Source organism: Ovis canadensis, chromosome 9, assembly GCF_042477335.2.
Source record: "Ovis canadensis isolate MfBH-ARS-UI-01 breed Bighorn chromosome 9, ARS-UI_OviCan_v2, whole genome shotgun sequence".
In the NCBI taxonomy this organism is placed as follows: domain Eukaryota; kingdom Metazoa; phylum Chordata; class Mammalia; order Artiodactyla; family Bovidae; genus Ovis; species Ovis canadensis.
The window spans coordinates 83,581,051-83,607,478 of NC_091253.1; the positions used below are offsets into that span (position 1 = coordinate 83,581,051).

General features: G+C 34.3%; 1 protein-coding gene across 4 annotated transcripts in view; it reads right to left on the reverse strand.

Moving 5' to 3' along the window:
• The window catches only part of RIMS2 (regulating synaptic membrane exocytosis 2), a 601,723-nt gene that overhangs the window by 255,693 nt on the left and 319,602 nt on the right, over window positions 1–26,428 (reverse strand). For all 4 annotated transcript variants that reach the window (XM_069600407.1, XM_069600406.1, XM_069600408.1 and 1 more), the window contains 3 exons: window positions 22,679–22,809; window positions 18,897–19,068; window positions 16,266–16,419 (listed from right to left, as the gene is read on the reverse strand). In XM_069600407.1, the coding sequence (XP_069456508.1) occupies window positions 16,266–16,419; window positions 18,897–19,068; window positions 22,679–22,809 (457 nt within the window). The remainder of the gene's footprint in view (window positions 1–16,265; window positions 16,420–18,896; window positions 19,069–22,678; window positions 22,810–26,428) is intronic.

Sequence of the window (26,428 nt, forward strand, 5' to 3'; positions counted from 1 at the left end):
ATGGCCATATAACATACATTAACTGCATGACATAACTAAATGTAAGACATAACTGTTGCACACAGAAATTTGGCACACAAGAACTAATAAACTTAAATTGAAGAGATAATAGAGAAACATTATTAATTTTGGAATTTCTGATTTTGGAAAAAGTATATCTTAAAACTGATTTCTTTTTGTACAAAGAAAACTGAAAATTCATAAACAACAAGCTATTTTGACATTCGCATTCAATAAAAAATATAATTCATAGAAATCATCACAGTTAAGTTGTTGCTGCTGCTGCTGCTGCTAAGTCGCTTCAGTTGTGTCCGCCTCTGTGTGACCCCATAGACGGCAGCCCACCAGACTCCCCCGTCCCTGGGATTCCCCCCCATCCCTGGGATTCTCCAGGCAAGAACACTGGAGTGGGTTGCCATTTCCATCTCCAATGCATGAAAGTGAAAAGTGAAAGTGAAGTCGCTCAGTTGTAAAAGACTATTAGTGACCCCATGGACTGCAGCCTACCAGGCTCCTCCGTCCATGGGATTTTCCAGGCAAGAGTACTGGAGTGGGTTGCCATTGCCTTCTCACAGTTAAGTTAGCAAAATACAAATTAGTTAGATTCATCTATTTCTAAATATTTACCAAGTTTCAAAAGGTAGCACAATATTAACGAATTGTTTTTATATTTAAAAGAAGAGTAAATTATCATCTGAGTATACATCAGAAATTTAAAGGAATCTATGAACTATCATGCCAAAAAAATACTAAGTAGTGAAAAAAATGCCATATTACCTGGAAAAAAGTAAATATTTATCCTAACACATCTCCGTCGTTAGCCAAAAGACAATAAATCACAGGAGGACAAAATAATAGGTTCTCTAGTTGTTATGGAATTAGTTTTCAATGTTTAATTAAAATTTTTAAATGTGAATGACAATTCTAAACTTTACTTAACAGATAGAGAAGTAGTACACTATCCATTACTATACGTGATTAATCTGTCCCACTGGTAATCTATACATTGCTGGAATTATATAAAGTATTTTAAGGGAGGAAAAAAAAACCCTTTATTTGGGACACTATAAAGGAATTTCATAAAACATAAATACAAAATTTTTCATAAATTAACAAAAAACTGAATCAACTAGATTAAACTAGGATTTTTAAAAAAATCAACACAAACCCTAATTCATTTGAGAAACACTATTAATCTATCTAGTTTCAAACTTACCTTACAACATTTTCATAAAAGAAGGACTATATTCATCATAAATGTTGTAAAGTAAGTTTGAAACCAGATAGATTAATAGTGTTTCCCAAATGAATTAAAGTTTGTGTCAGCTTTTTAAAAAATCCTCATTTATGATAATCTTCCCTCAGTTTCCTTCTATTACTTTCATATATCAGCTTGGTTAAATATTTATGTTTTCCAGTCCCTTAATATTTCAAATTTTGTTAATTCTGAAATTAATTTTAGTATACAATATAAGGCAGTGCTGTGCTGGTAACGGAGAAGGCAATGGCACCCCACTCCAGTACTCTTGCCTGGAAAATCCCATGGGTGGAGGAGCCTGGTAGGCTGCAGTCACGGGGTCATGAAGAGTCGGACACGACTGAGCGACTTCACTTTCACTTTTCACTTTCCTGCATTGGAGAAGGAAATGGCAACCCACTCCATTGTTCTTGCCTGGAGAATCCCAGGGATGGGGAACCTGGTGGGCTGCCGTCTATGGGGTCGCACAGAGTCGGACACGACTGAAGCGACTTAGCAGCAGCAGTGCTGGTAAAGGTTTGACAACTATCTCTCTGGTGGGAAAAAAGCCTTGATTTGTAACACATGCCTATTTCCATAATGTAAAAACTCCCATACAGCCAGTTTCAAGCTACCAAAGTCACTGTATGTGAAGGGAAGAGATGAATATACAATTGGCTCTATCTCCAGCATACTACTGGAAAAGAATTGTTGACCATACTGAAATTAAAATATAATTGGAAGAAATAATCCCAGAGGACATTACTATGGTAAACAAAGTAAACAGACTTATGATTCTTCAAGATATTTAAAATTCTTATTATACCACAAAGGAAAAAGACAACTCTGAGAGTAACAGCAATTTTTACCCAAAAAAGAAAGACAAAGAAAATAAGAAGAGATAAAATTACAACAATTTTCTAAACAAGAAAAAAAGCAGAAGAAAAAGCAATATTTTAAAAGCTGTACAAAAATATATCACAAATAAATAGCTGATATTTCAAAATTGTCATATAAAGAGGAAATCACAAAGCATGCAGCAAAAAATTGCAGGAAAATCATAAGTTAATAAATAAAAATAACACATTACTTTATAAAAGATATAATTGCTACAGTGTATGCCTAGCGTTCTGCAGTCCATGGGGTCACAGGGTTAGAGAATGAATAAGTTGCAGAGTTAGAGACTTAGCAAATGAATAACAACCACAAATAAAATTTTAAATTGTAATATGAATTGGTATATAATATTTCCTTAAAACATTGAACATAATTGTAAATCTAACTAAACATCTATATCAAAAAAGTATTTTACATGCTGATACAATTAACATTTTCACTAGTTTTAAAATTCTCTGTAGATATTTTTGTATCATATCAAATACTGTTTATTAAATATTTAGAATGATGATATTCATAACCATACTTATTTGCCATATGCAAAATCATATTAATATATCCAAACCCGAGTATTTATAATGGATATATATTTAGTAAAAAATATTTTGGGAATGTTTAGTAATAAATAAAAATATAATTTTGGAATGTTCTCCCTTCTTCATGTCATTCTGATGTCTGTGTTCTTCAAAGGTAACTTTGAATCAGAAAACTTTGTTCTTGGGAACAGTGTCCAGATGTAACAATGCATCCTTGATAAAACTGAAAGTATGTGTATTGATAATATATAATAACTTTTTTCTCAAGAACATTATGAGGAAAGTATAATTTCATATCCTTCCTGTATATTGAATGATCTGGACATTATGGGTTAATGACAGATTTAACTGATCTAAGTTTACTAAAGTGAAAGTGAAAATTGCTCGTCTTGTCAAACTCTTTGGGACCTGGTGGACTGCAGCCCACCAGGCTCCTCTGTCCATGGAACTCTCCAGGCAAGAATACTGGAGTGGGTTGCCATTCCCTTCTCCAGGGGATCTTACAGACCCAGAGATTGAACCCAGGTCACCTGCTTTGCAGGCAGATTCTTTACAGTCTGAGCCACCAGGTTTACTATGCCCTTGTTTATTTCAAAGGTATTTGAGGATTTTCTGTAAAGTGCTCTGTTGTTAAGAGGACCCCTCATATAGTTTGTTAAATTATTTATATCATTATTTCAATTATATACCACTCAGAGATGGTCTTATGTGATTTTTCTCTTTTTATTACTATTGGTCTACTAAATATGCCCTTGGGAAGAAAGGAACAATGGAATAATCAGTCTAACTACCAAGAAGTATAAGGCTTAATTCATTTTTAGTTTATAGAAATGCAAGTGATTTCTGTGTATTGAATTTGTATCCTACAACTTTGCTAAATTTACTGATTAGCTTTAGTAATTTTCTGATACTATCTTTATGGTTTTCTGTGTACAGTATCATGTCATCTGCAAACAGTGAGAGCTTTACTTCTTCTTTCCTGATCTGGATTCCTTTTATTTCTTTTTCTTTTCTGATTGCTGTAGCAAGGACTTTCAGAACTACATTGAATAACAGTTGTTAAAGTGGACACCCTTGTCTTGTTACTGATCTTAGTTGGAATGCTTTTAGTTTTTCACCATTGAGAATAATGTTTGCTTATAGACATCAAATAGGGCCTTTACTATGTTGAGGTAGGTTCCTTCTATGCCCATTTTTTGAAGAGTTTTAATCAAAAATGGGTGCTGAATTTTGTCAAAGGCTTTTTCTGCATCTATTGAGATCATAATATGGTTTTTATCTTTCAATTTGTTAATATGGTGTATCACATTGATTGATTTGCATATATTGAAGAATCCTTGCACCCTGGAATAAACCCAACTTGATCATGGTGTATGAACTTTTTGACATGCTGCTGAATTCTGTTTGATAAAGTTTTGTTGAGGATTTTTGCATCCACATTCATCAGTGACATTGGCCTGTGGTTTTCTTGTTTTGTGTTGTCTTTGTCTGGTTTTGGTATCAGGGTGATAACAGCCTCATAGAAAGAGTTTGGAAGTATTCAAAACTTTTTCACTGTCAGTATTTAGAATGAAACATTTTACAAGTTTCAGACAAATAATCAAAGGATTACACTATTTCTTAAAACTGTATAAAGGGCATTAATTACTATAATCAATACAGAACAAAAGACACTAAAGTTTTCAAACTCCAGCTCTTTCTTCACAAATATTGTAAAATACCTAATATTTTAAATGATTTCAGGGAGTGAATATGAGTGTTTTCTGTCAAAGATATAGCTCCTCTGTCTTTTTAAAATTAAAATTTATGTTCATTATTTTAAGAATCACAATTTATAAAAAAAAGTTTTCAAATTAGGAAAATGGATTATATGTAAAAATATTGCAAGATACTAATTAAAGCTTACATTTTTATTGCAGATATTTTCATAATAAATAGACAAATAGAGGAAAGCCATTTCCCCGTAATTTTTTCATTACAATTTAATGCTTTCTCTAATATTTACTATATTTAACTTGCTCCAATTCCAAAATACACGTCTACATTTATAAGCAAGATAGACATTTGTTTATATGATACAATGAAGAGAATTCCCTCCCCTCAAAGCACATTTTTCCCTGGTTGTAGCACATCAGGAGAAGTAATAAGTCGTGTTAAGATGCTATTCCTTTCATTCTTCTACCATCAGGTTCTATTTAAAAATTAGAATCTCCTAATCCTTAGCCTGGCACACAATGCTTTCTGCAGTGAGTCTCATCATAATAAATTCCCTTATGTCTCTACCTTCCCAAACATACAGTTCACTTCCCTCACCTCCATTTATTAAAATTCTACTTATTCTTTTCAGATCTAGCTAAAATACTCATCACCACTTGCACTATTCTCTCATATTTCTAAATTACTACAGCATTCCACAAAAGCTTAAATTTTAATTTTACAATCCTCTTATATGTGATTTTAAAAATTATACAAAGTTAGAAATTAATTATTGCATGACCCATACAGTTATAGAAATTATGTTTTATTATAGACTTTTGTGTTTCTTTGAATTAGGGACATATATCTTTCGGGATGGAAAGCTATGAGAGATGGAGAAACTACAGGCTTACTATGAGATTATGCTAAAAGACAGAAAAGAAAGAGGAGTGTAGATGGCTACCAAGAAGGCGGCTGCTGCTACTGCTAAGTTGCTTCAGTTGTGTCCGACTCTGTGCGATCGCATAGACGGCAGCCCACCAGGCTCGCTCGTCCCTGGGATTCTCCAGGCAAGAACACTGGAGTGGGTTGCCATTTCGTTCTCCAATGCAGGTAAGTGAAAAGTGAAAGTGAAGTCGCTCAGTCGTGTCCGACTCTTAGCGACCCCATGGACTGCAGCCTACCAGGTTCCTCCATTCATGGGATTTTCCAGGCAAGAGTACTGGAGTGGGGTGCCATGAAGGCAAACCTTGCTAAAGGACAAGATTTGGCAGAATCTGTAAGGAGACAATGGTTAAAGAGCCTTGTAAATAATAGGAACCCAGGCTCTAGGACTTCTCCAGAGTCCAGTCTTATTTTAGGATTCCAGGATGGTAGCTACATGAAGTACCTCAGAAGCTGGATGCTAAGCACCACAGCAACCAGCATTAGTAACAATTTCTATGTGTAGACCTGGTTTCAGAAACCAATGCACACTGGGACATACCAGTGAAGCTCAAAAGAATAAAAATTAGTGGGTTTTTTCCCTGAATGTTGTCCTTTTTTAGGGTTTTCTAGAACCTTGGTTGAGAGTTGAGAGTAGGTAAGAAGGGTTAGGCTCATTGGAAAAGACTCTGATGCTGGGAGGGACTGGGGGCAGGAGGAGAAGGGGACGACAGAGGATGAGATGGCTGGATGGCATCACGGACTCGATGGATGTGAGTCTGAGTGAACTCCAGGAGTTGGTGATGGACAGGGAGGCCTGGCGTGCTGCGATTCACGGGGTCGCAAAGAGTCGGACACGACTGAGCAACTAAACTAAACTGAACTGAAGAAGAAGGAATGACTGCTATTTGACTACAAAACTGGGAACCTAAGAGTCAGATTAAGTAAAAATTTTTAAAAAGTGTATTTCAAAGACAAGTTTGTAAATAATGGTTTTGCTTGCTACTTATGTATTATGTATCTTTGGATCAGTCACAATGTCAAGCCCCAGAAGCATAACAGGTGACTAACTATGTGTTGATGTCATTAAAATAATGTGGATCTTGAAAGAAAGTAAGAAGGGAGAAAAAAAACAAATCAAAGTTAAATAATGTATACAATATTAAGCAAAATTTATAAGAAATTGCATGTTAATTTATAAATTATCCCAATAAAAGATAAACTTTTCCAAATGGATTTTAGAAAATAAAGTTTACAATTGTTTTCAATAGACAAATCTTAAATACAAGTACACAGAGAGCTGAAAATAAAAGGACTGAGAAACATATTCCATACCAAAAAAAAAAAAAAAGCAGCTGCAGCAAGAGTAACATCAAACAAAGCATGTCTTAAGGAAAAAGTATTCCTAAGAGAGGCATTATGTAATGATACAATCAGCAGTCCATTAGGAAAAAAATATGACAATTCTAGTTTAATAACATATCCTGAAAATATATATAACAAATAGTGACAAATCACAGGTGGAGATTTTAATATACCTCTCTCAATAACTGATGAAATAATCAGATGAAAAATCAAGAAAAAAACCCCAGAATATCTGAAAAATGAAGTTAATAAACCCAATAAACAACATATGTTGAACACATACCAAACTATGACAAGATAAACATTCTTTTAAAGAACAATTACCAAAATTGATTACATACTATACCATAAAGCAAACAGTTTATTTTAAAGACTGCAATTATTCAAAGTGAATACTCCTACAAGATGGTTATTATGGTCAATTTCAAAGTTTTGCAAAATCCTAGAAAATCCCTAAAGCTTGAAAATGTAACAATATATTCCTAAAAAATCCAAAGTTAAATGAAAACACAATAATATATTATCACACTACATTAAAAATTATCTATGTATGCTTCTGATGAGATGACAAGAAACAAATGAAACTTAAAGGAAAAGCTTCCTATTGAGGAAAACTGAAATAGGAAAAAAAAATAATGGAAAAGAAAAGAAATATACAGCCTAAAAAGTAAACAAACAAAAAGTTTACTGTTTGAAAGACTAGTAGAATTGATAGCTCATCAGCAAATCTGACCGAGAACAATAAAAGGAAAAGGAACAAATTATCAATGTAAGGGAAAAGAGGACATGACTACACATTCAATAGACATTAAACAGACAATAAGATGCTACTATGAACAAATTTAGTGCAAATTTTTTTTTCAAAATTGGAGAAATATTCAAATTCCAAGAAGAATCCAACCTAACAAACCTGACACATAAGAAAACATAAAATTTTGAATAGTTTTAAATCTAGTACAGAAACTGAAAATGTCATTCAGCACCTACAAAGAAATTGCCAACCCTGGTAACATAAATGGTGAATATTTCTAAACATGTACAGGAAAAAAATACCTATAATATACACATTCTTTCAAGCAACAGAAAATGAGGAACAATTTATGAAGCCAGAGAAGCACTGAAATAAAAGCTCGACAAGGATATTACAAAAAAGGATAATAAAAGACATCAAATAAAAAGAGAAGTAAAATTTCCTAATATTTTGTATGAATCCAGCAGCAGAATATGGATAACAAAAGCAAATAAGTTGTTACAAAAAGAAAGAAAACTTTTCTCCCTTCTCTCTCTCAGGAATACATATGCAAAAATTCTACACATTTTAACAAACTGAATCCAGAGACAGATAAAATGATAATGCACCATGAGATACTTGGGTTTATTAAAGGAATGCAAGATAACTTTAACATTTTAAATCAATACAATTTACTAATTAGTGGAATAAGACTATATAACATATATTTATATCCACTTACACAGAACAAAAATAATATAATTCAAATCTATTCATGATTAAAACTTTTCATTCAACCAGGAATTACACAGAACTTCTGGAATCTCCAAAAGCAGCATAAAAATCTTATGAAAATATCAAGAAATATAAATGTTATATAAATATAAATACTTACAAAGAAAAATGGGCAAGAAATTTGACTAGGTTCTCCATAAAAGAGGATATCCAAATAGTCAATTAACTTAAGAAAAGGCTATTAGAGAAATGTAAATTAAAGCCACAGTGAGGTAATACTACACACCCACCTGAATGAGTGAATGAAAAGAACTAAAAATACCAAATATAAAGTAAGCATATAGGGAAACTCAAACCCTCTTTCACTGCTGTAAGAAGTATACATTTGGATAGCTTGGGGAAACAGTAACATAATATCTACAGCAACTGAGTATATGTATAGCCTCTTACCTACCTACTCTATTACTAGGTATATCCATAGCAAAAATGAACACATGTGATTACCAAAAGGCATGTGCAATAAGCACTCTCAGGAACAGTCAAAATCTGTAAGCAAACTGTTAATCAACTGTAGGCTTTTTTAATTAAACAATTTAATCCCCCAAACTAGTGATTGTAACTAAATACCTTCACATTATAACCTTCTTAGAAGGTTGCTAATAAACAACAGTATATCAAAATTTGTAAATAGTTTAAATCCCACTTTAAAGCCAAGATAAGCAATTCCTTTGTATAGTTATTACCTCTGACCAAAGCATAAGAATTCACTTAGACAAATAGCTTTCATAACCAACCTAAAAATAAGATATACTGGTGTATATTTATAGAAATAAATTGTATATGGCAATGAAAATGATAAACAACTTCAATTATATGCAACAGTATTTATGAGTCATACAACATAGTGGTAAGGGAAAAAGTCACATATTATATATGTGATACAATATATAAACATATTGTACAATCTCATTTCTACAAAATTCACATATGTGTGAGTATTCCATTTATATGAAATTAAAAATAAGTGAAAGTATTCTATCATATGTTATTGACAGTGGGAATAATTACTGGAAGAGAGCAGCAGAGAGCCTGGAAAGATGTAGATGATGTTTTATTTCTTGATGTGGGTGCTAGCTACATGTTGTGGTTTCTTACTCACAATTGATCCATGAGTATATTCACAATTTACACATATTTTTATATGAATTCTATACATCAGTAAAAAGTCTACATAAAGACGTAGAGTTCTAGACTTATGGACACAGCAGAGGAAGGGGAAGGTGGGACGAATTGAGAGAGTAGCACTGAAATGTATATATTACCATGTGTAAAATAGATAGCTAACCGGAAGTCGCTATACAATGCAGGGAGCTTAGCCCGGAGCTCTGTGACAACCTAGAGGGGTGGGACAGGGTGGGAGATGGGAGGGAGGTTCAAGAAGGAGCGGACATATGTATACCTATCTCTGATTCATGTTTATGTATGGCAGAAACCGACACAACATTTTAAAGAAATTATCCTCGAATTAAAAATAAAAATGTAGAGTTCTGCTTCTGAGAATAACAGGGTAGCTTATATCAAACTAACTCTCCTGTCAGTAATAATTCTAAATTCTAGAAAAAATATTTTAATACAAAACTATTCAGAGATACCAGAGAACAAAGTCAGGCAGAAATTGGCAATATGACCCTTAAAATAAAAGAAAGAAAGTGAAAGTCACTCAGTCGTGACCAACTCTTTGTGACCCCATGGAGTATAGTTCATAGAATCCTCCAGGCCAGATATACTTGAGTGGGCAGCCTATCCCTTCTCCAGGGGATCTTCCCTTCCTAGGCATCGAACTGGGAGGATTCTCTACCAGCTGAGCTACAGAGAAGCCCAAGAAAAGGACCTATTTGACCAGTTTTCTCTTAATGGGCTTCCCCATATGGTTTACTGAAGAGAAATTACAGCTCAGCAAAAAACCTCAGTCTTACAAGACTGAGAAGCCAGAGATCAGAATTCAGAATTGTGAGAGCAGCTGTAATTGTACAGAAATCCTGGAATGGACGGAGCCAGAGAAGGAGGAGACCAAAAACTTACACTTAATGGTCCCCAAAATTCTTGCCTAAAACTATAAACTGCAAAGAGAAAAACAAGAAGAAACCTAGCAGAAAGTCACAGTCGAAAGGCTAAACGGTCTGCAAGATTTCAACAACTTCCTGATGTATAGGATACAGAGTTTGGAGTTTAAATCCTATTATTATAGGTTTTGGCCAAAATCTTAAACTCTGTTTAGAGTTCAAAACTTAGACATAAGAACCACAAATTAGACTAAGGATTATAACTTAGAACTATGTAAAGGGTCAAAATAGAAAAAAAATAAAATAAAAAATGAAACACATCTTCCATTGATTTTAAGTGATCCTTCAGTAATTTCACTGTCTGCTAAAATAAAACACAATATTCTTCAAAATTCAGTCTCTAAAGTATATTAAACACAATGTCCAGTACAAAAAAACATTAGTAGATATATAAAACATACAGAATGTGATCCCTAGGCAAAGAAAGAAAGAAAAATATTAATAAGCCCACAAAAGACTAAGATGTTGGAATTCGTATACTTTAAAATAAATACTATATATAGCTTGATGGCTGGATGGCATCACTGACTCGATGGACATGAGTTTGCGTAAACTCTGGGAGTTGGTGATGGACAGGGAGGCCTGGTGTGCTGCGATTCATGCGGTCACAAAGAGTCGGACACAGCTCAGCAACTGAACTGAACTGATAGATAGCTTTAAAAAGTTATAGTATTATACATATAGATATAAATTATATTATATTTCATATATATCTCACATATGAGAAGGCAATGGCACCCCACTCCACTACTCTTGCCTGGAAAATCCCATGGATGGAGGAGCCTGGTAGGCTGCAGTCCATGAGGTTGCTAAGAATTGGACACGACTGAGCAACTTCACTTTCACTTTTCACTTTTATGCATTGGAGAAGGAAATGGCAACCCACTCCAGTGTTCTTGCCTGGAGAATCCCAGGGACAGAGGAGCCTGGTAGGAGGCCGTCTGTGGGGTTGCACAGAGTCAGACATGACTAAAGTGACTTAGCAGAAGTAGCATGTGTATATAAAATATAATCCTATAAATTCTTTAACATATCTACATATACCTACACATGAGCTTCACAGGTGGCTCAGTGGTAAAGAATCTGCCTGCCAATGCAGGAGATACAGGTTCCATCCCTGGGTGGGGAAGATCCCCTGGAGAAGGAAAGGGCAACCTGCTCCAGTATCCTTGCCTGGGAAATCCCATGGACAGAGGAGCCTGCTGGATTACAGTCCAAGAGGCTGCAAAGAGTCTGACATGACTTAGAGACTAAGCAAGCACACATCGGCCCACACACATTTGTTTGTATATACATACACACATATAATAAAACAAGGGGAACAGGAAAGATATAGTAACTTCTAAGAAAACCAAATACAAAATTTAAATGAAAAATATAATGTATTTAATAAGACAATTCACAGAATTTTTTTTCTGGAAAACTGAACACATGACTGAACAAAATATCAGTCAACTTGAAGACAAGTAAATAAAAATAATCAAAACTGAGGAAGAGAGGAAAAAATTATAAAACAACAACAACATAGACCCAGTAACCTATGAAAAAATGTCAAAAGATCTTTGCATGAAATGTTCCCTTGGTAGCTCTAATTTTCTTGAAGAGATTTCTAGTCCTTCCCATTCTGTTGTTTTCCTCTATTTCTTTGCATTGATCGCTGAGGAAGGCTTTCTTATCTCTCCTTGCTATTCTTTGGAACTCTGCATTCAGATGCTTATATCTTTCCCTTTCTCCTTTGCTTTTCGCTTCTCTTCTTTTCACAGCTATTTGTAAGGCTCCTCAGACAGCCATTTTGCTTTTTTGCATTTCTTTTCCATGGGGATGGTCTCGATCCCTATCTCCTGTACAATGTCAGGAACCTCTGTCCATAGTTCATCAGGCACTCTATCTATCAGATCTAGTCCCTTAAATCTATTTCACACTTCCACTGTATAATCATAAGGGATTTGATTTAGGTCATACCTGAATGGTCTAGTACCCCACGTCCAAGGTAAGAGAAACCCAAGTAAGACAGTACGTGTTGCAAGAGGGCATCAGAGGGCAGACACACTGAAACCATACTCATAGAAAACTAGCCAATCTGATCACACAGACCACAGCCTTATCTAACTCAATGACATTAAGCCATGCCATGTGGGGCCAAGATGGGTGGGTCATGGTGGAGAGGTCTGACAGAGTGTGGTCCACTGGAGAAGGGAATGGCAAACCACTTCAGTATTCTTGCCTTGAGAACCCCATGAACAGTATGAAAAGGCAAAACGATAGGATACTGAAAGAGGAACTCCCCAGGTCAGTAGGTGCCCAACATGGTACTGGAGATCAGTGGAGAAATAACTCCAGAAAGAATGAAGGGATGGAGCCAAAGCAAAAACAATACCCAGTTGTGGATGTGACTGGTGATAGAAGCAAGGATATGATGCTGTAAAGAGCAATATTGCATAGGAACCTGGAATGTTAGGTCCATGAATCAAGGCAAATTGGAAGTGGTCAAACAGGAGATGGAAAGAGTGAACATTGACATTCTAGGAGTCAGCAAACTAAAATGGACTGGGTCGGGTGAATTTAACTCACATGACCATTATATCTACTACTGTGGGCAGGAATCCCTTAGAAGGAATGGAGTAGCCATCATGGTCAACAAAAGAGTCCAAAATGCAGTACTCGGATACAATCTCAAAAACGACAGAATATTCTCTGTTCATTTCCAAGGCAAACCGTTCAATATCATGGTAATCCAAGCCTATGCCCCAACACTGAATTAGCTGAAGCTGAATGGTTCTGTGAAGACCTACAAGACCTTTTAGAACTAACATCCAAAAAAGAAGTCCGTTTCATTACAGGGGACTGAAATGCAATAGTAGGAAGTCAAGAAGCACCTGGAGTAGCAGGCAAATTTGGCCTTGGAGTATGGAATGAAGCAGGGCAAAGGCTAATAGAGTTTTGCCAAGAGAACACACTGGTCATAGCAAACACCTTCTTCCAACAACACAAGAGAAGACTCTACAAATGGACATCACCAGACGGTCAACACCAAAATTAGATTGGTTATATTCTTTGCAGCCAAAGATGGAGAAGCTTTATACAGTCAGCAAAAACAAGACTGGGAGTTGACTGTGGCTCAGATCATGAATTGCTTATTGCCAAATTCAGACTTAAATTGAAGAAAGTAGGGAAAACCAATAGACCATTCAGGTATGATACAAATCAAATATACTTACTTACTAACACCCTAACATCTGGTCCCATCACTTCATGGGAAATAGATGGGGAAACAGTGGAAACAATGTCAGACTTTATTTTTTGGGGCTCCAAAATCACTGCAGATGGTGACTGCAGCCATGAAATTAAAAGACTCTTATTCCTTGGAAGAAAAGTTATGACCAACCTAGATAGCATATTCAAAAGCAGAGACATTACTTTGCCGTCTAAGGTCCGTCTAGTCAAGGCTATGGTTTTTCCTGTGGTCATGTATGGATGTGAGAGTTGGACTGTGAAGAAAGCTGAGCACCGAAGAACTGATGCGTTTGAACTGTGGTGTTGGAGAAGACTCTTGAGAGGCCCTTGGACTGCAAGGAGATCCAACCAGTCCATTCTGAAGGAGATCAACCCTGGGATTTCTTTGGAGGGAATGATGCTAAAGCTGAAGCTCCAGTACTTTGGCCACCTCATGCGAAGAGTTGACTCACTGGAAAAGACTCTGATGCTGCGAGGGATTGGGGGCAGGAGGAGAAGGGGACGACAGAGGATGAGATGGCTGGATGGCATCATGGACTCAATGGACATGAGTTTGAGTGGACTCCGGGAGATGGTGATGGACAGGGAGGCCTGCGTGCTGCGATTCATGGGGTCGCAAAGAGTTGGAAGCGACTGAACTGAACTGAACTGAACTTGAACCTGTCATTGATGAGCAACACACACTTAGCAGATGGTAATGTCTTTAACTTTCTGACTACCCCTGAGTGTTATCTCCTAATCTTCCTTTATCACATCATTTTTTCCCATCTTTATGCCTACACATTGCTGCTGCTGCTGCTGCTAAGTCGCTTCAGTTGAGTCCAACTCTGTGTGACCCCCATGGACCACAGTCTACCAGGCTCCTCCGTCCATGGGATTGTCCAGGCAAGAGTACTGGAGTGGGTTGCCACTGCCTTCTCCACACACTTCTAATAAATTATAATAAAATTTTAATGTAAAACACCAAATTCAGTCATACATTCAAATACTGAAAATTAATTTTATTAGAAGTTAATTGATAGTGGCAAGACTCATACAGTATAACATGGAGTTATTATTTCACCTAGGGGTTAATTTAATATTATTAATGATTATTTAACAGAGGAAGCATTGTAAGGATGGAAAATATTAATATTTGCAAAACTGATTAAATTAACTTCAAGAATATCCATGATTATACAGATAACTAGAAAGTCCTTTATTCTCATCATACCTTACATAAACTATTCTTAGCTAGGGAGGGAAAAAATGAAAATTATTGGTAGATTTAAGAGTTTCAAATACTAAGAGTCATCAAACCTACTCTTTATTGCAATAACAACTAGAGTAAATAGAGAAGAGGCCAGTGCTGCAAGAAAGGGCAATAGAAGCTAGCATTAATGGCCTATAAACCTCATCTACAGGAATTAGTAGAAAATGAATTATACTAGCAACCTTCATGTAGTAATTCATCATCCTACACTATGATTTAGAGACAATGTACTGAGTAGATTACAGGGTCAGAAAGAGCAGACACTCTAAATTTAGTCAACATACATTTCATGATAATGTAGTTACAACAAACAATATTGTGATAGCAACTGCAAATAAAGGTGTCTGGGTGTTCACTCTGGGGGGAATTGAAAAAAGTGAGTGCTGTAAAATTAGTGTTAAATTAATCCCCTCCAAGGGTAAGAGGTTATGTCTAATGGAAATAAAATTCCAGTAATTAGATTATTTTAAAAAGAAGTTGATACACATCTCTATGCTCTCCTATGACTAATTATTCCATAAAGTCAATGCTTTGCTCTAATTCTCTATTCAACAACCTTCTGATATGTAATTCAGCCCTTTATTCATCAGAAAGGCTGTGATCCATTTATACAAGAGTTATTTGTTATATGGTCAAGTATCTTTACCATGACTGATGTCATGATGACACAGTATTTATGCTTATAAATTTGTACTTCGGAAATTTAGTTAATCTCAATCAGCTCCCTATTACTTGACAAAAAAGTTGCTAAACCTGAAACATGATGGCTCCATGAATACTATCCAAAGCAAAAAGCATCCACTTCACCTATCACAAAGATTCGTCAGAAAAAAACAAATAAACGTGAGCTGCAAGATCAACAAACCAACAACGCCATTTTCCGTTTTCAATGAGGAAAATATTTCTGAGTTTCCATCAAGATTCTCTGAATAATCTATTTTATAGTTTGGACTGTGCATAATTCAGGATAAAATGCAAACACTGATAACAACAATGGTATCAGTTTATACTCCTGAGATTAACTCCTAGAATAGAACCATTCTGTGATGTATTATTTCCATTTTCTAAATGAAGAAAGCAAAACAGAGAGAGATGACCTACCTCAAGTCATACAATTGTTAAATGAGAGAATTAAAACTTAATGTTTGTAGACATGGTTTCAACCACTATGCTATACTTTTATCCTATATATTCCTAAAATATTTGGCTTAATGAAGGTAGAAATCATAATTTCAGATATCTACAGCTACATGACCAAATTCTACTACATTAACTATTTCATTTCTATATTTTAGATTCTAAGAGGTAAAGTTAAAACATTGTGAAGTTTTAACACAGTGAAGCACAGTGTGTCACACTGCGATAAGTGAATACAACATGCATTCAGTTAAGTGTGTCAATTTAAAAGCTTTAAGAATAGCAATGAAAATACTAATAGATACCTGTTAACACCCATAATGGTGTCCGTAAATTCTCTGTCATATATATCATCCAAGATGTTTCAATAAATATATGAAAAATTTTACTGAAAACTTACTTTGCAGCCTCCGTGTTGGGCTCTCTCCATGGAGCTGTCGCCGTGGCATATATGGTGAAGGATGGGGAAGTGGCAATGAAGAAACATCATGAGTCTGAAGCTTGTACCAATGTGGCTCATCATCTAATAATGCTGTTTCTAATTCAATTAAAATCTACAAAGCCAAGAGACAAAGAATTGTCATATGACAACAATATAGAAATTCTATGAAATGATTTCATTATAATAGTAATGTTGTTTGGTCAAAAGCAAGGTTATACAGTAGAATTGCCCATATGCTCAACACTAGTTAAATATATAAATATTTATAACTCATTGACTTAACAGCTTTATATACCTAAGGCATTTATTTTGTAGCTCTTTGAACTACTGGAGGCTGTAGCAGACCCTCTACTAGAAGCTGTTAAATATGACATTGATGAGATGTTCGGATGGCATCACCGACTCAATGGACATAAGTTTGAGTAAACCCCAGGAGTTGGTGATGGACAGGGAGGCCTGACATGTACAGTCCATGGGGTTGCAAAGAGTAGGACACAACTGAGCGACTGAACTGAACTGAAAGAGAACTTATCACTAAATGTCGGTAAATATAACTAATATATGTATACTGTTTTACAGTTTTAAGCTTACATTCATTAGCTTAACCTTTACAAATTCTGAAACGGGGATATAGAAACAAGTTAGAAATGCTTACTGTGTGTTAAGCACCATGTCATGAAGTGAAGTGAAGTGGAGTCGCTCAGTCATGTCCGACTCTTTGCGACCCCATAGACTGTAGCCTACCTCCCTCCATGGGATTCTCCAGGCAAGAGTACTGGAGTGGGTTGCCATTTCCTTCTCCATGTTATACATTATCTTAATTCTTGGGTAAAAACTACTAGGTTGGTCTTATTAGTCAACTTTTTACAGATAAGCATACCAAGGTTGAAAAAGATTTAAAAAATTGTTTAAGTCTGCATTGCTGGTAAGTGAAACAGATGTAATATAAATCAAAGACTGTCTTACTTAAAACTCAGTTTAATGTATCATGATACTAAGAATTCAAAACAGGAAAGAAAAAAAGAATGGATTTTTAAGTGGCTCAGCAGTAAAGAATCTGCCTGCAATGCAGGAGACGCACGAGACATAGGTTCAATCCTTTGGTTGGGAAGATTATTCCCTTGGAATAGGAAATGGAACCCAGTCCAGAATTCTTGCCTGGAAAATTCCATGGACAGAGGAGCCATGCAGGCTACAAGTCTGTGGAGTTGCAAAGAGTCAGACACGACTAAGCACACAAACACATCATCACATATTATAATATGAATATATAATAAATTTGAAAGGGAAATCAGTCCATAGAAATAAATGATTCTTTTTATTATCTTTCAAAGTCATGCAAATATGACAAGGTCTGTGTTTAAGGATATGAGAACTGTTATAGCTATGGGAGGTAAAAAAGTAAAACAACTAAGGTACTCTTCATTCTTCCTAAATTGTCCCTAGTCATTTTCAAAAATATAGGCATGTGTTTTAAATGGTTATACACACACACACCACACACACACACACACACACACACACACACACACACATTTAATCCTCACTCTAGCCCTTCTCACTCTACTGAAGAGGAAACTTAAGTGCAAATATATTAAATAACTTGCTAAGTACCAAAGTCAGGAAGTAGCAATGTCAGGAACGCACAACCAGGCAGCAGAAGCTAGTCTCTGATTTTAGCAATTATATTCCCTTTCTTTCCAACTCTTTGATTCCTTCGCTAACAACATTCAGTTCAATATTTCTATGGATTGTTGTTTTACCCATGATATTACCATTTAATTCACTCAGGAAAATCAACCATGCTGAAAGCAGTTATCTTAGTATGTTAATGGTGAGAGAACTGCCTCTCATCTGTTCCCTTTAATTCATCCTCTACCTTTCAGATAGAAATATTTTCTCAAGTATATATGAAATCAAGTCATGCTCTTTCCAAGCTGCCATTTGTTCCCATTATCTACAGGATAAAATCCAGCCTCTTAATATGATACATGAACGGATACAATCAGATGTCAGTTTAGCTTTCAAGTCTCATTTCTTACCACGTTCCTTTCAAATTTCAGTGCAGTTGTCCAAGACTCCCATAACTCTAGGATCTTGTATTCCCTCTGCAGGAACTTTACTCCCTCTGACTTCGCTAAATTCTAGTTTCTTTGTGGAGTCTTCCCTGGACCACTTACTTCCCCTTCCCTGCACAGCAATTTTGTATTCCTACTGCACTTTCCCATAGAACATCTGTCATGCTACGTTATAATTGTTCATTCACTTACATGTATTCTAGTGGATTATAAATTCTTTAAAGAGAGGAATATACCTTGTCTGCCTTTGAAACCTCAGTCCCTAAATTTATCCATTTATCCATGGGTAAATGATTGAATTATATTGGTACAACTGGTTTAGTAAACTAAAAGGATATACAAATACTATAAAAACATCAATAAGTTTTTTTCTTAAAACAGCAGCTAAATTCATTGTTAAATTATGTTTACTTTCTCAGGTATTTAAAATATAATATGTTACTGACAGTCATATAAACAAAAGTATTCGGGATAACATGAATAGTCTAAGCTTTAAAATAGTTCCAGATACCTCTCCTAAAAATTCACTTTCTTCCTCTCGAACTCGAGCTTGATCCCAAAGGGTAATCTCCAGCATTCGTTCCCGAAATTCTCTTCGATGGACTGGAGAATAAATGAATGTTTGGTTCCATTTGGGCTCCAAAGTTTTCTTCACTGTTTTAGTTCTTCTCTTGTTTTTGTCACTATGAAGAAAACAAGAATATATGAACTTACATAAACCTTCATCTTAACTTTTGCCCTAAAATGTATTAATTTAAAATTTTGCAGGAAAGAAGTGAAGTTTTCCCATAAATTTGTCATATATTAAAAATACTGTAATCTTCAAAATTATTATTGAAATGTATAAGGCACAATATTATGTAACTTTGATTTAATAACAGAATATTACAATAAATATGAAAATTTTCCATGATAGATAATTTAAAACAGTCTTTCACAAATTCTAAATAAAACCAGACTAAAGAATATTTAACCCTCATTTTTTTTTTTAAACACAGTGCCCTACTGGAAACCTTTAAAATGGAAATCAATCTATTGGCTACATACACTATTACTTTGCGTATCTGTACATATGCAAATTCTATACACAGTATTTGCAACCAATATACTATTCACTTAAACTACAGAAATTCTTTGTACAATAAATCTAATAAATTGTTATGTTCATGTCTTTACATCCATGCAGTTAAGCTAATGAGCAATTGTAATTACATATTCTCAATTTTCTTATATATCCACACTTGCTCATTTGACATTTATAGGTCTTTATAAACATAGTAAAATTATTTCTGTGTGAGGTAGCTGCTATAGTCTGGGCTGGATATGTAAGTTTGCCATCCTGATGGACAGAACTTCCAGTTCAGGGGCTTTCATACTTTTTTCTGCTGCATATTTCTATCAAATTAATGTTTTTTATTATGCATTCCATTATATACATATATATTTATAAATTATATGCATGTATTACTTGCATGCATATAATTGCATATAATATGTAATATTGCATTCATTGGTAAATATATAAAAATAGGAATCAAAAATAGATGAAAATTAAAAGACAAATATTTCTTTCTGAACTCCAATGAATTGTTTCATACATTCCCTGGGTACATCCATTCTTTCTGGAGATCACTACTTTAGCTTATTGGAGAGGATCAATGGCTGAATAGGAACAAAGAAAATCATCAAGGAAGGCGATGTTAAGCTATCAGAAGAGGCTATTTGAAGAGAGAAGTGCCAATGAACGGAAAGTGGAACTGTACTAACTTCTTCAAATTCTCTCAGCACAGCACAGTTCTAAGAGTATTGGGAAACAGGAAGCAGTTTGAACTAAGAAGGGATAGAGTACCTCTAAATGAGGGAGTCTATATGACTTCTCCTAGGTGAAAGCAGAGCTTGCTGTTTAATACAAGGGCTTCCCAGGGTGTGAGTGGCAAAGAATCCTCCTGCCAATGCAGGAGATGCAAGAGATTTAACTTAATGAATCAAAAGCATGTATTTAATGTGGCCATTTAAAAGCAATGTATCTTTATTAATTTCTATGGTTTCCCTAGGAAAATAACTTTGGAAACCCATGTAGGAAATCTTATCTCCATTCAAATTTATGAAAAAGAAGTGGCACTGTAAATTAAAACTAAATAATGGAGAAATAATGACAAGGACTATGATTTATGACTGTCACTTCCTCCTTCCAAAACTTTAACACATATTTATAAAGCATCTACTTTATATTCTACCCATAAAAGAATGAATTATGACACCCTGTCAGAGATAAAAATTCCTTCCACCAACATCAGAAAGAAAATATTTAGATGGAACCTTGCCATCTAATCCAAGAATGGTTTATACTGCTTCCTACGACCTGTGGCTTTTCTTCCAAAAAACAAATAATTCAAACTAAAAGCACAGTCCTTTATTCATGTGTAAAAACTTATTCAACAGAATAAAAAAGGTTGAGGTGATAAAGTAGCTATGTGAATTAACCAGAGAGTTCTGTTTTCTACTACGGATAAAATCCTGACACAACTCTATTAATAAAGTGAGCAACAAGCTTGCCTAAATATTCTTCAAATTCCTGATAACTGACAAGAAAACTCAGCTGAGAGATAATCTGAGAAAAAAAATTCAAAACTTTCTTAATTTTTTGCTGTTGAGAAAAGATAAAAACTCTATATTGGGGAATACAAAGGCGTCTTTAAAGGGACTTTCTCATCCATCTGAGCTCTGCTCAGAAAGTGGGAAGAGGCATGAAAAATAAACTAAAACTAAACAGTCAACAAAAAAACCCCAAATAATCTGAGAGACTTTTATCATCTTCCAAAACAAGCATTTTTCTTCAGAGCTCTAGTAACTTGTTGAAGTGAAGTGAAGTGAAAGTCATGTCTGACTTTTGCGACCTCACAGACTATGTCCATGGAATTCTCCAGGCCAGAATACTTGAGTGGGTGGCCTTTCCCTTCTTCAGGGGATCTTCCTAACCCAGGGATTGAACCCAGGTCTCCCACATCGCGAGCGGATTCTTTACCAGCTGAGCCACAAGGGAAGCCCAAGAATACTGGAGTGGATAGTCTAGCCCTTCTCCAGTGGATCTTCCCGACCCAGGAATCGAACCAGATCCTCCTGCATTGTAGGCGGATTCTTTACCGACTGAGCTATGACTTGTTACGTGGCTTACATAAAAGCATATGTGGGAATGCACGATTTTCTGCAAGTTTTTATGATGGCAATCTAAGGATGCTTAGACTAGTAAACTCGCTGCACTCTGAGAAGCAAAGTGATGTGGCCTCCCCATGAGATGGTAGATAATATGGCTGTGACATCTGTCATCCAACTGAAGTTTTAAGCTGGATTTACCATTTTAGTTATTGCATATCCTCATCTTCCCTTACAGTTCAAAGCATATCCTTCCCCGAAAGACAATCTAAGTTGTTACATAACAATCTTCTTTAAGTAAACTTTATAAGATAAAATCATACAGCAGACAGTTTCTAATAGTTTAGGAGGCTGTGGCAACCTCACATATTTTCTGAATAATTTGTTTTACTAATTTTTTTTTCCAAAATATGTATCAAAGTGTAAGGCCTTTGTTAACTGCCTACTTGTTATTATCTTTGTTGAGGCTATTCTTCAGATGATACTGTGGCATTCAATACTGATGACTTTAAGTTAAACCAAATAAGAGAGTGTGCAGAAGTATACAACTATGTTTAAAACCACATCTGTATCCGGCTACTTCCATCCTGAGAAAATGACCAGACCAGCCCTAGAAACCAGGGATGCAGAAGAGCTAGGGAAGGGAAATTAGTGTACTACTTTTTTCCTTTTTCATGGTGTTTATTGGATAATTTCTTTCATTTTGTATGTGTTTGAAATTAAGAATGATTAGATGATTTTTGATAAGCTATTTCTCCTATCCTGATTTCTCTATTTAAATCAGGGTAGATTAATAACATGCATACTGATCAGCATGGACACAAAGTAAATGACACTTTAGGAAGCTAAATCTTGGCCCAATGGTAGAGATTCCTTGATGATATAGGTAATTAAATATAAAGCATGTTCATTAATTTTACAGAATGTAGAGAAATAATATATTAGTAAGAGAAAGTAGAAACTGTAGAGGAATATGATGAATCCTAGGAATCATTATGCCTATGTTAAACTTTATAAGTATCTAATTGGTATGATATTTTAAAAAAATTTTTTAATAAATGACACAAAATCAAAACACTCCCTGCTATTAACATTTCTCATCTGTTTTCAAGAATAATTACTTTTGTTTCATATCCTTACCTTCTGTCTGGAAGAAAGTAAATTTTAACATAAGGATTCCTTGGCCTCCCATCTTCCCTGGAAGGGAGGTCCTTTGCTCCCAAAATTGTAACTATTAATTGGTGACCAACCTTGTCAAACCACAGTTTTATCTGAAAAGCAAAAATATTTATTTATCAGCTTAACCATTTGTTAATATAACAGAATGCTTACATTCCCAATCTTTGCCCCATTCTCTTACCCTGATATTAGCATAGAATATAAACTCCACTTAGTAAATTGCAGTTAACTTAAAGGATATGCTATAATAACTTCAATGAATGGAGAATTTAATTCAGATATTTTAGTGTGACAAATCTCTTGAAATTTTTGTAATCTAATTTGATAGCTTATTAACATGCACATAATAATTGTACTGCTAAAATAAGGACTTTATATAGGATTATTCTGTGTCTACATTTACGCAGGAATCATTGTAGTTCATTTTGGTTGCCCTACAATACTGAGTTCAGAATAAGCGCTCAAAATGAACTGAACAGATAAGTTGCTCATATGGCATTCATGGGAATATTTTCAGCAAATGTTTTATGTTATATCATAGCAAAGATCTTTCAAAGATTATAAGTAACTAGGAATTACTAGAAGATTTAGTAAACAGACTGCTTAAATTTGTATTTAAAACTATAATAAATTCATCTTTTAAAGTTTTTTATACATAGTCTCTTTTTCATTTGTGAAGCAAATATATTCATCCTTAGAATAAAAGGGTATATTTTATAATTCAAGATGAGAAAATTAGAATAATTTGCCTATGTCATAATTAAGGATTAGATCTTCACATCCAGCTGTTGAATTCATTAGACTTAACAACTGTCACCTCCCACACACATCTCACACTCCCACACCTAGTTATGATGACTATGATTCTGATTCACATTTGGTTCAGAATTTAGCACATCCCTGGCCACTATCTTCAAACTGAAATTGAATTGGAAATTTGGAGCTTGGGGAAAAGTTTTGTTTACGTAATATGCATATTTTATTTTCAATGGTTTGATTTTTTCCTTTAATTTGGATGCACAATGTTTGCAGCCGCTTGGAAGCCTTAACTATATATCTCATGTCAGTCCTTTCCTCTCCACTCCAAAGCAGACAGTCGGCTGGGCCAAGCTCTAGGCTATATACATAAGACCATCCACGTTAAAAAAATATACAGATAAATATATATATGATATGTTAGTAGCTCAGTTCCAATTTTAACATGGTGTTGTTGAGTCCCTCACTTCATATCCTAAGAGGATGAGAGGCCAAGCAAGAATTTTGAGTCAGAAGACTAATGGCCTGGAAAAGTATATAAAATTATTTATACAGTTTTTTGTTTGGTTAAATGAAATTAGTTCTCTTATAAGAATAATTATTAGAAATGTTTAAATTTTACAAATGGTAATACTACTCTTTATATTAAGTCCTTATGTTTAATGCAGGTATTATTATCTTGAGGCTCTATAACAAAAAGTTTTTTGAACTGACTTGCTAAGTACAGACCCTAGTCAAGTGGTTTTCAAACTGTGGTTCATAAAACTCTTGTAACAGTATTATCTGACTCATCTGTTTAAAAGTTACAAATTCCTGTGGCCCACCTTTCAGCTACAGAACCAGAATGGGGCCCAGAAAATTTGCATTTTAACAAATCCTCAGGTGACTCTCATTTCCATTAAAGCTTGAGAACCACTGCCTTAGACTAGGGAAGCAATAACCTGGAAAAAAGCATCTGATATTTAAGTGAAAAAAAAAAAAAAGTTCAGCACCTGAAACTAATGGCAACATTATAAACTATACTCCAATATAAAACTTTAAGAAATTACTATTAAAAAAAGAAAAAAGTTCAAGTATTTCTTGCCCAACAATATTAAAACAAAGATATAGATGAGAATAGATGGAAAAAAGAGACATTCAGGCAAAAGATATGAGCAGGAAGAAAAAAGTAAGAAATACAAGAGTGTTTCATACATGAGATGAAACAGATGTAAGAAAGATTCGAAGTTCCTCTAAGTTTGTGACCAAATCACACTACTTTCTATATTTTTTATTTTCTATAGCAATAAGAGCTATGGCTTTATTTTCCATGAGGTTAAAAATCCTTCTTGGAGCATCATGACAACAATATAAGACACTTCAAAAAAGAAAAAAACTTCTGAAAGGCTACAAAATTGTTTTCCAACAGTGCATTTAAATAACAAAGAAAAATAATAAGTATTGTTAGACTAAGTTCATAATTAATTATTGGAGCAAATTACTGATTTCTGTGAGTACTTTATTAGGGATTGACACTAAACCTTTGTTGTCATCTCCACAGGCAGCATTTTTGCTCTTTTAAAATTATTATAGCTAAATCTTAAGATATATATTTCAAATGCTTGATAAATAGTATTATTTTTAGACTTTCTTATGCCATGGAAAACCAAAAATATCATTTATTAATAATATTCATTCCTCACACAAACAGATATTAGGTACTAGCTTTCATATTTTCACATTAATACTTTACAATTTATTAAATTATATGTTACAAATATATACATATTAAAATAATATAGATATGAAACAGGCACACTTTGTACTGATTTTTTGATGAAAATTATATGTCTTAATAAACTGTCAAACTGGGCATTTGATCAATAGCCCTAATTTTCATTTTATATTACGGGACTTGCATTGAAGTTTTTAATAGATATCCAGCTCACAGTATCAAAACAAAATTATTTTATTTGCTAGATTACTAGTCACATTCCTAAATGTGCTTTATAAATGAATGGTTGGAATATATGTCTTCTCAAAATAAAATAAATATACTTCCACAGTTCTAAATATGATATATTTATTTTATATCATTTTCATTAATAAAAATATTGATATCATTGTACTTGCTTTAATACAATTTTCATGTGCCACTTTTAAGTTTCCCAAGCAGACTCTGAGCAGTTTAAGTAAATATTTTACACTAGATAGTGTTAACTAGAACAACTTCAATTTTTTAAAATTTAAATTAAATTAGCATTATTGAAAACCAACAACAATAACCAAAAAAAAAGAAACCCATGCAGCAAAGCAAGGAAAGCATAATACTACTTTTTTAAAAATGCTATATTAACATTACTTTTTGGTATAGGGGTTTCCTAATGAAAAGAGGCAAAGAACTTGTACCCAAGTATTGCAGTAAAAACAAATGGAATTATAATTACATAGTGTAAACAAAATAAACCCAACACATTTTATTTGGATTGTGATTTTGTTCTATCAAATTCATATAGTTTTCAAAAGTTGAACTTTATATATAATTTGCAGAAAATTCATATTTTAGATAAGGTACAAATTTATTTGCCAGTCTCCTCAAGGAGTAATTGCTTGGAAAATGCAAGATAATGTAGATGTTAAGTGATATAATGAATGATTTAAAGAGACAGTAACCTTAGTGTAATAAAAATATCAACAGTATAAAATCAGCTATTTGTGTCAATATTACAGATATAAGTGAAATCTACATTAAATGTCAACCTGAAACTTATGAGTTTTAGTATTCAGTCTACCATATAAAATCACTAACAAAGATTGTCTCTTTAAATTTTTATTGTATTTTAATCCCCATGCAGAATTTTACAAACTGGCTCATAAAATGATTTGGAAGTCAATAATATGGTTTGGAGCAACATACCAAATAAAGTTTTCCTACTATGCATTTTCCAAAAACATACAAATAAGGGTTAAAACACA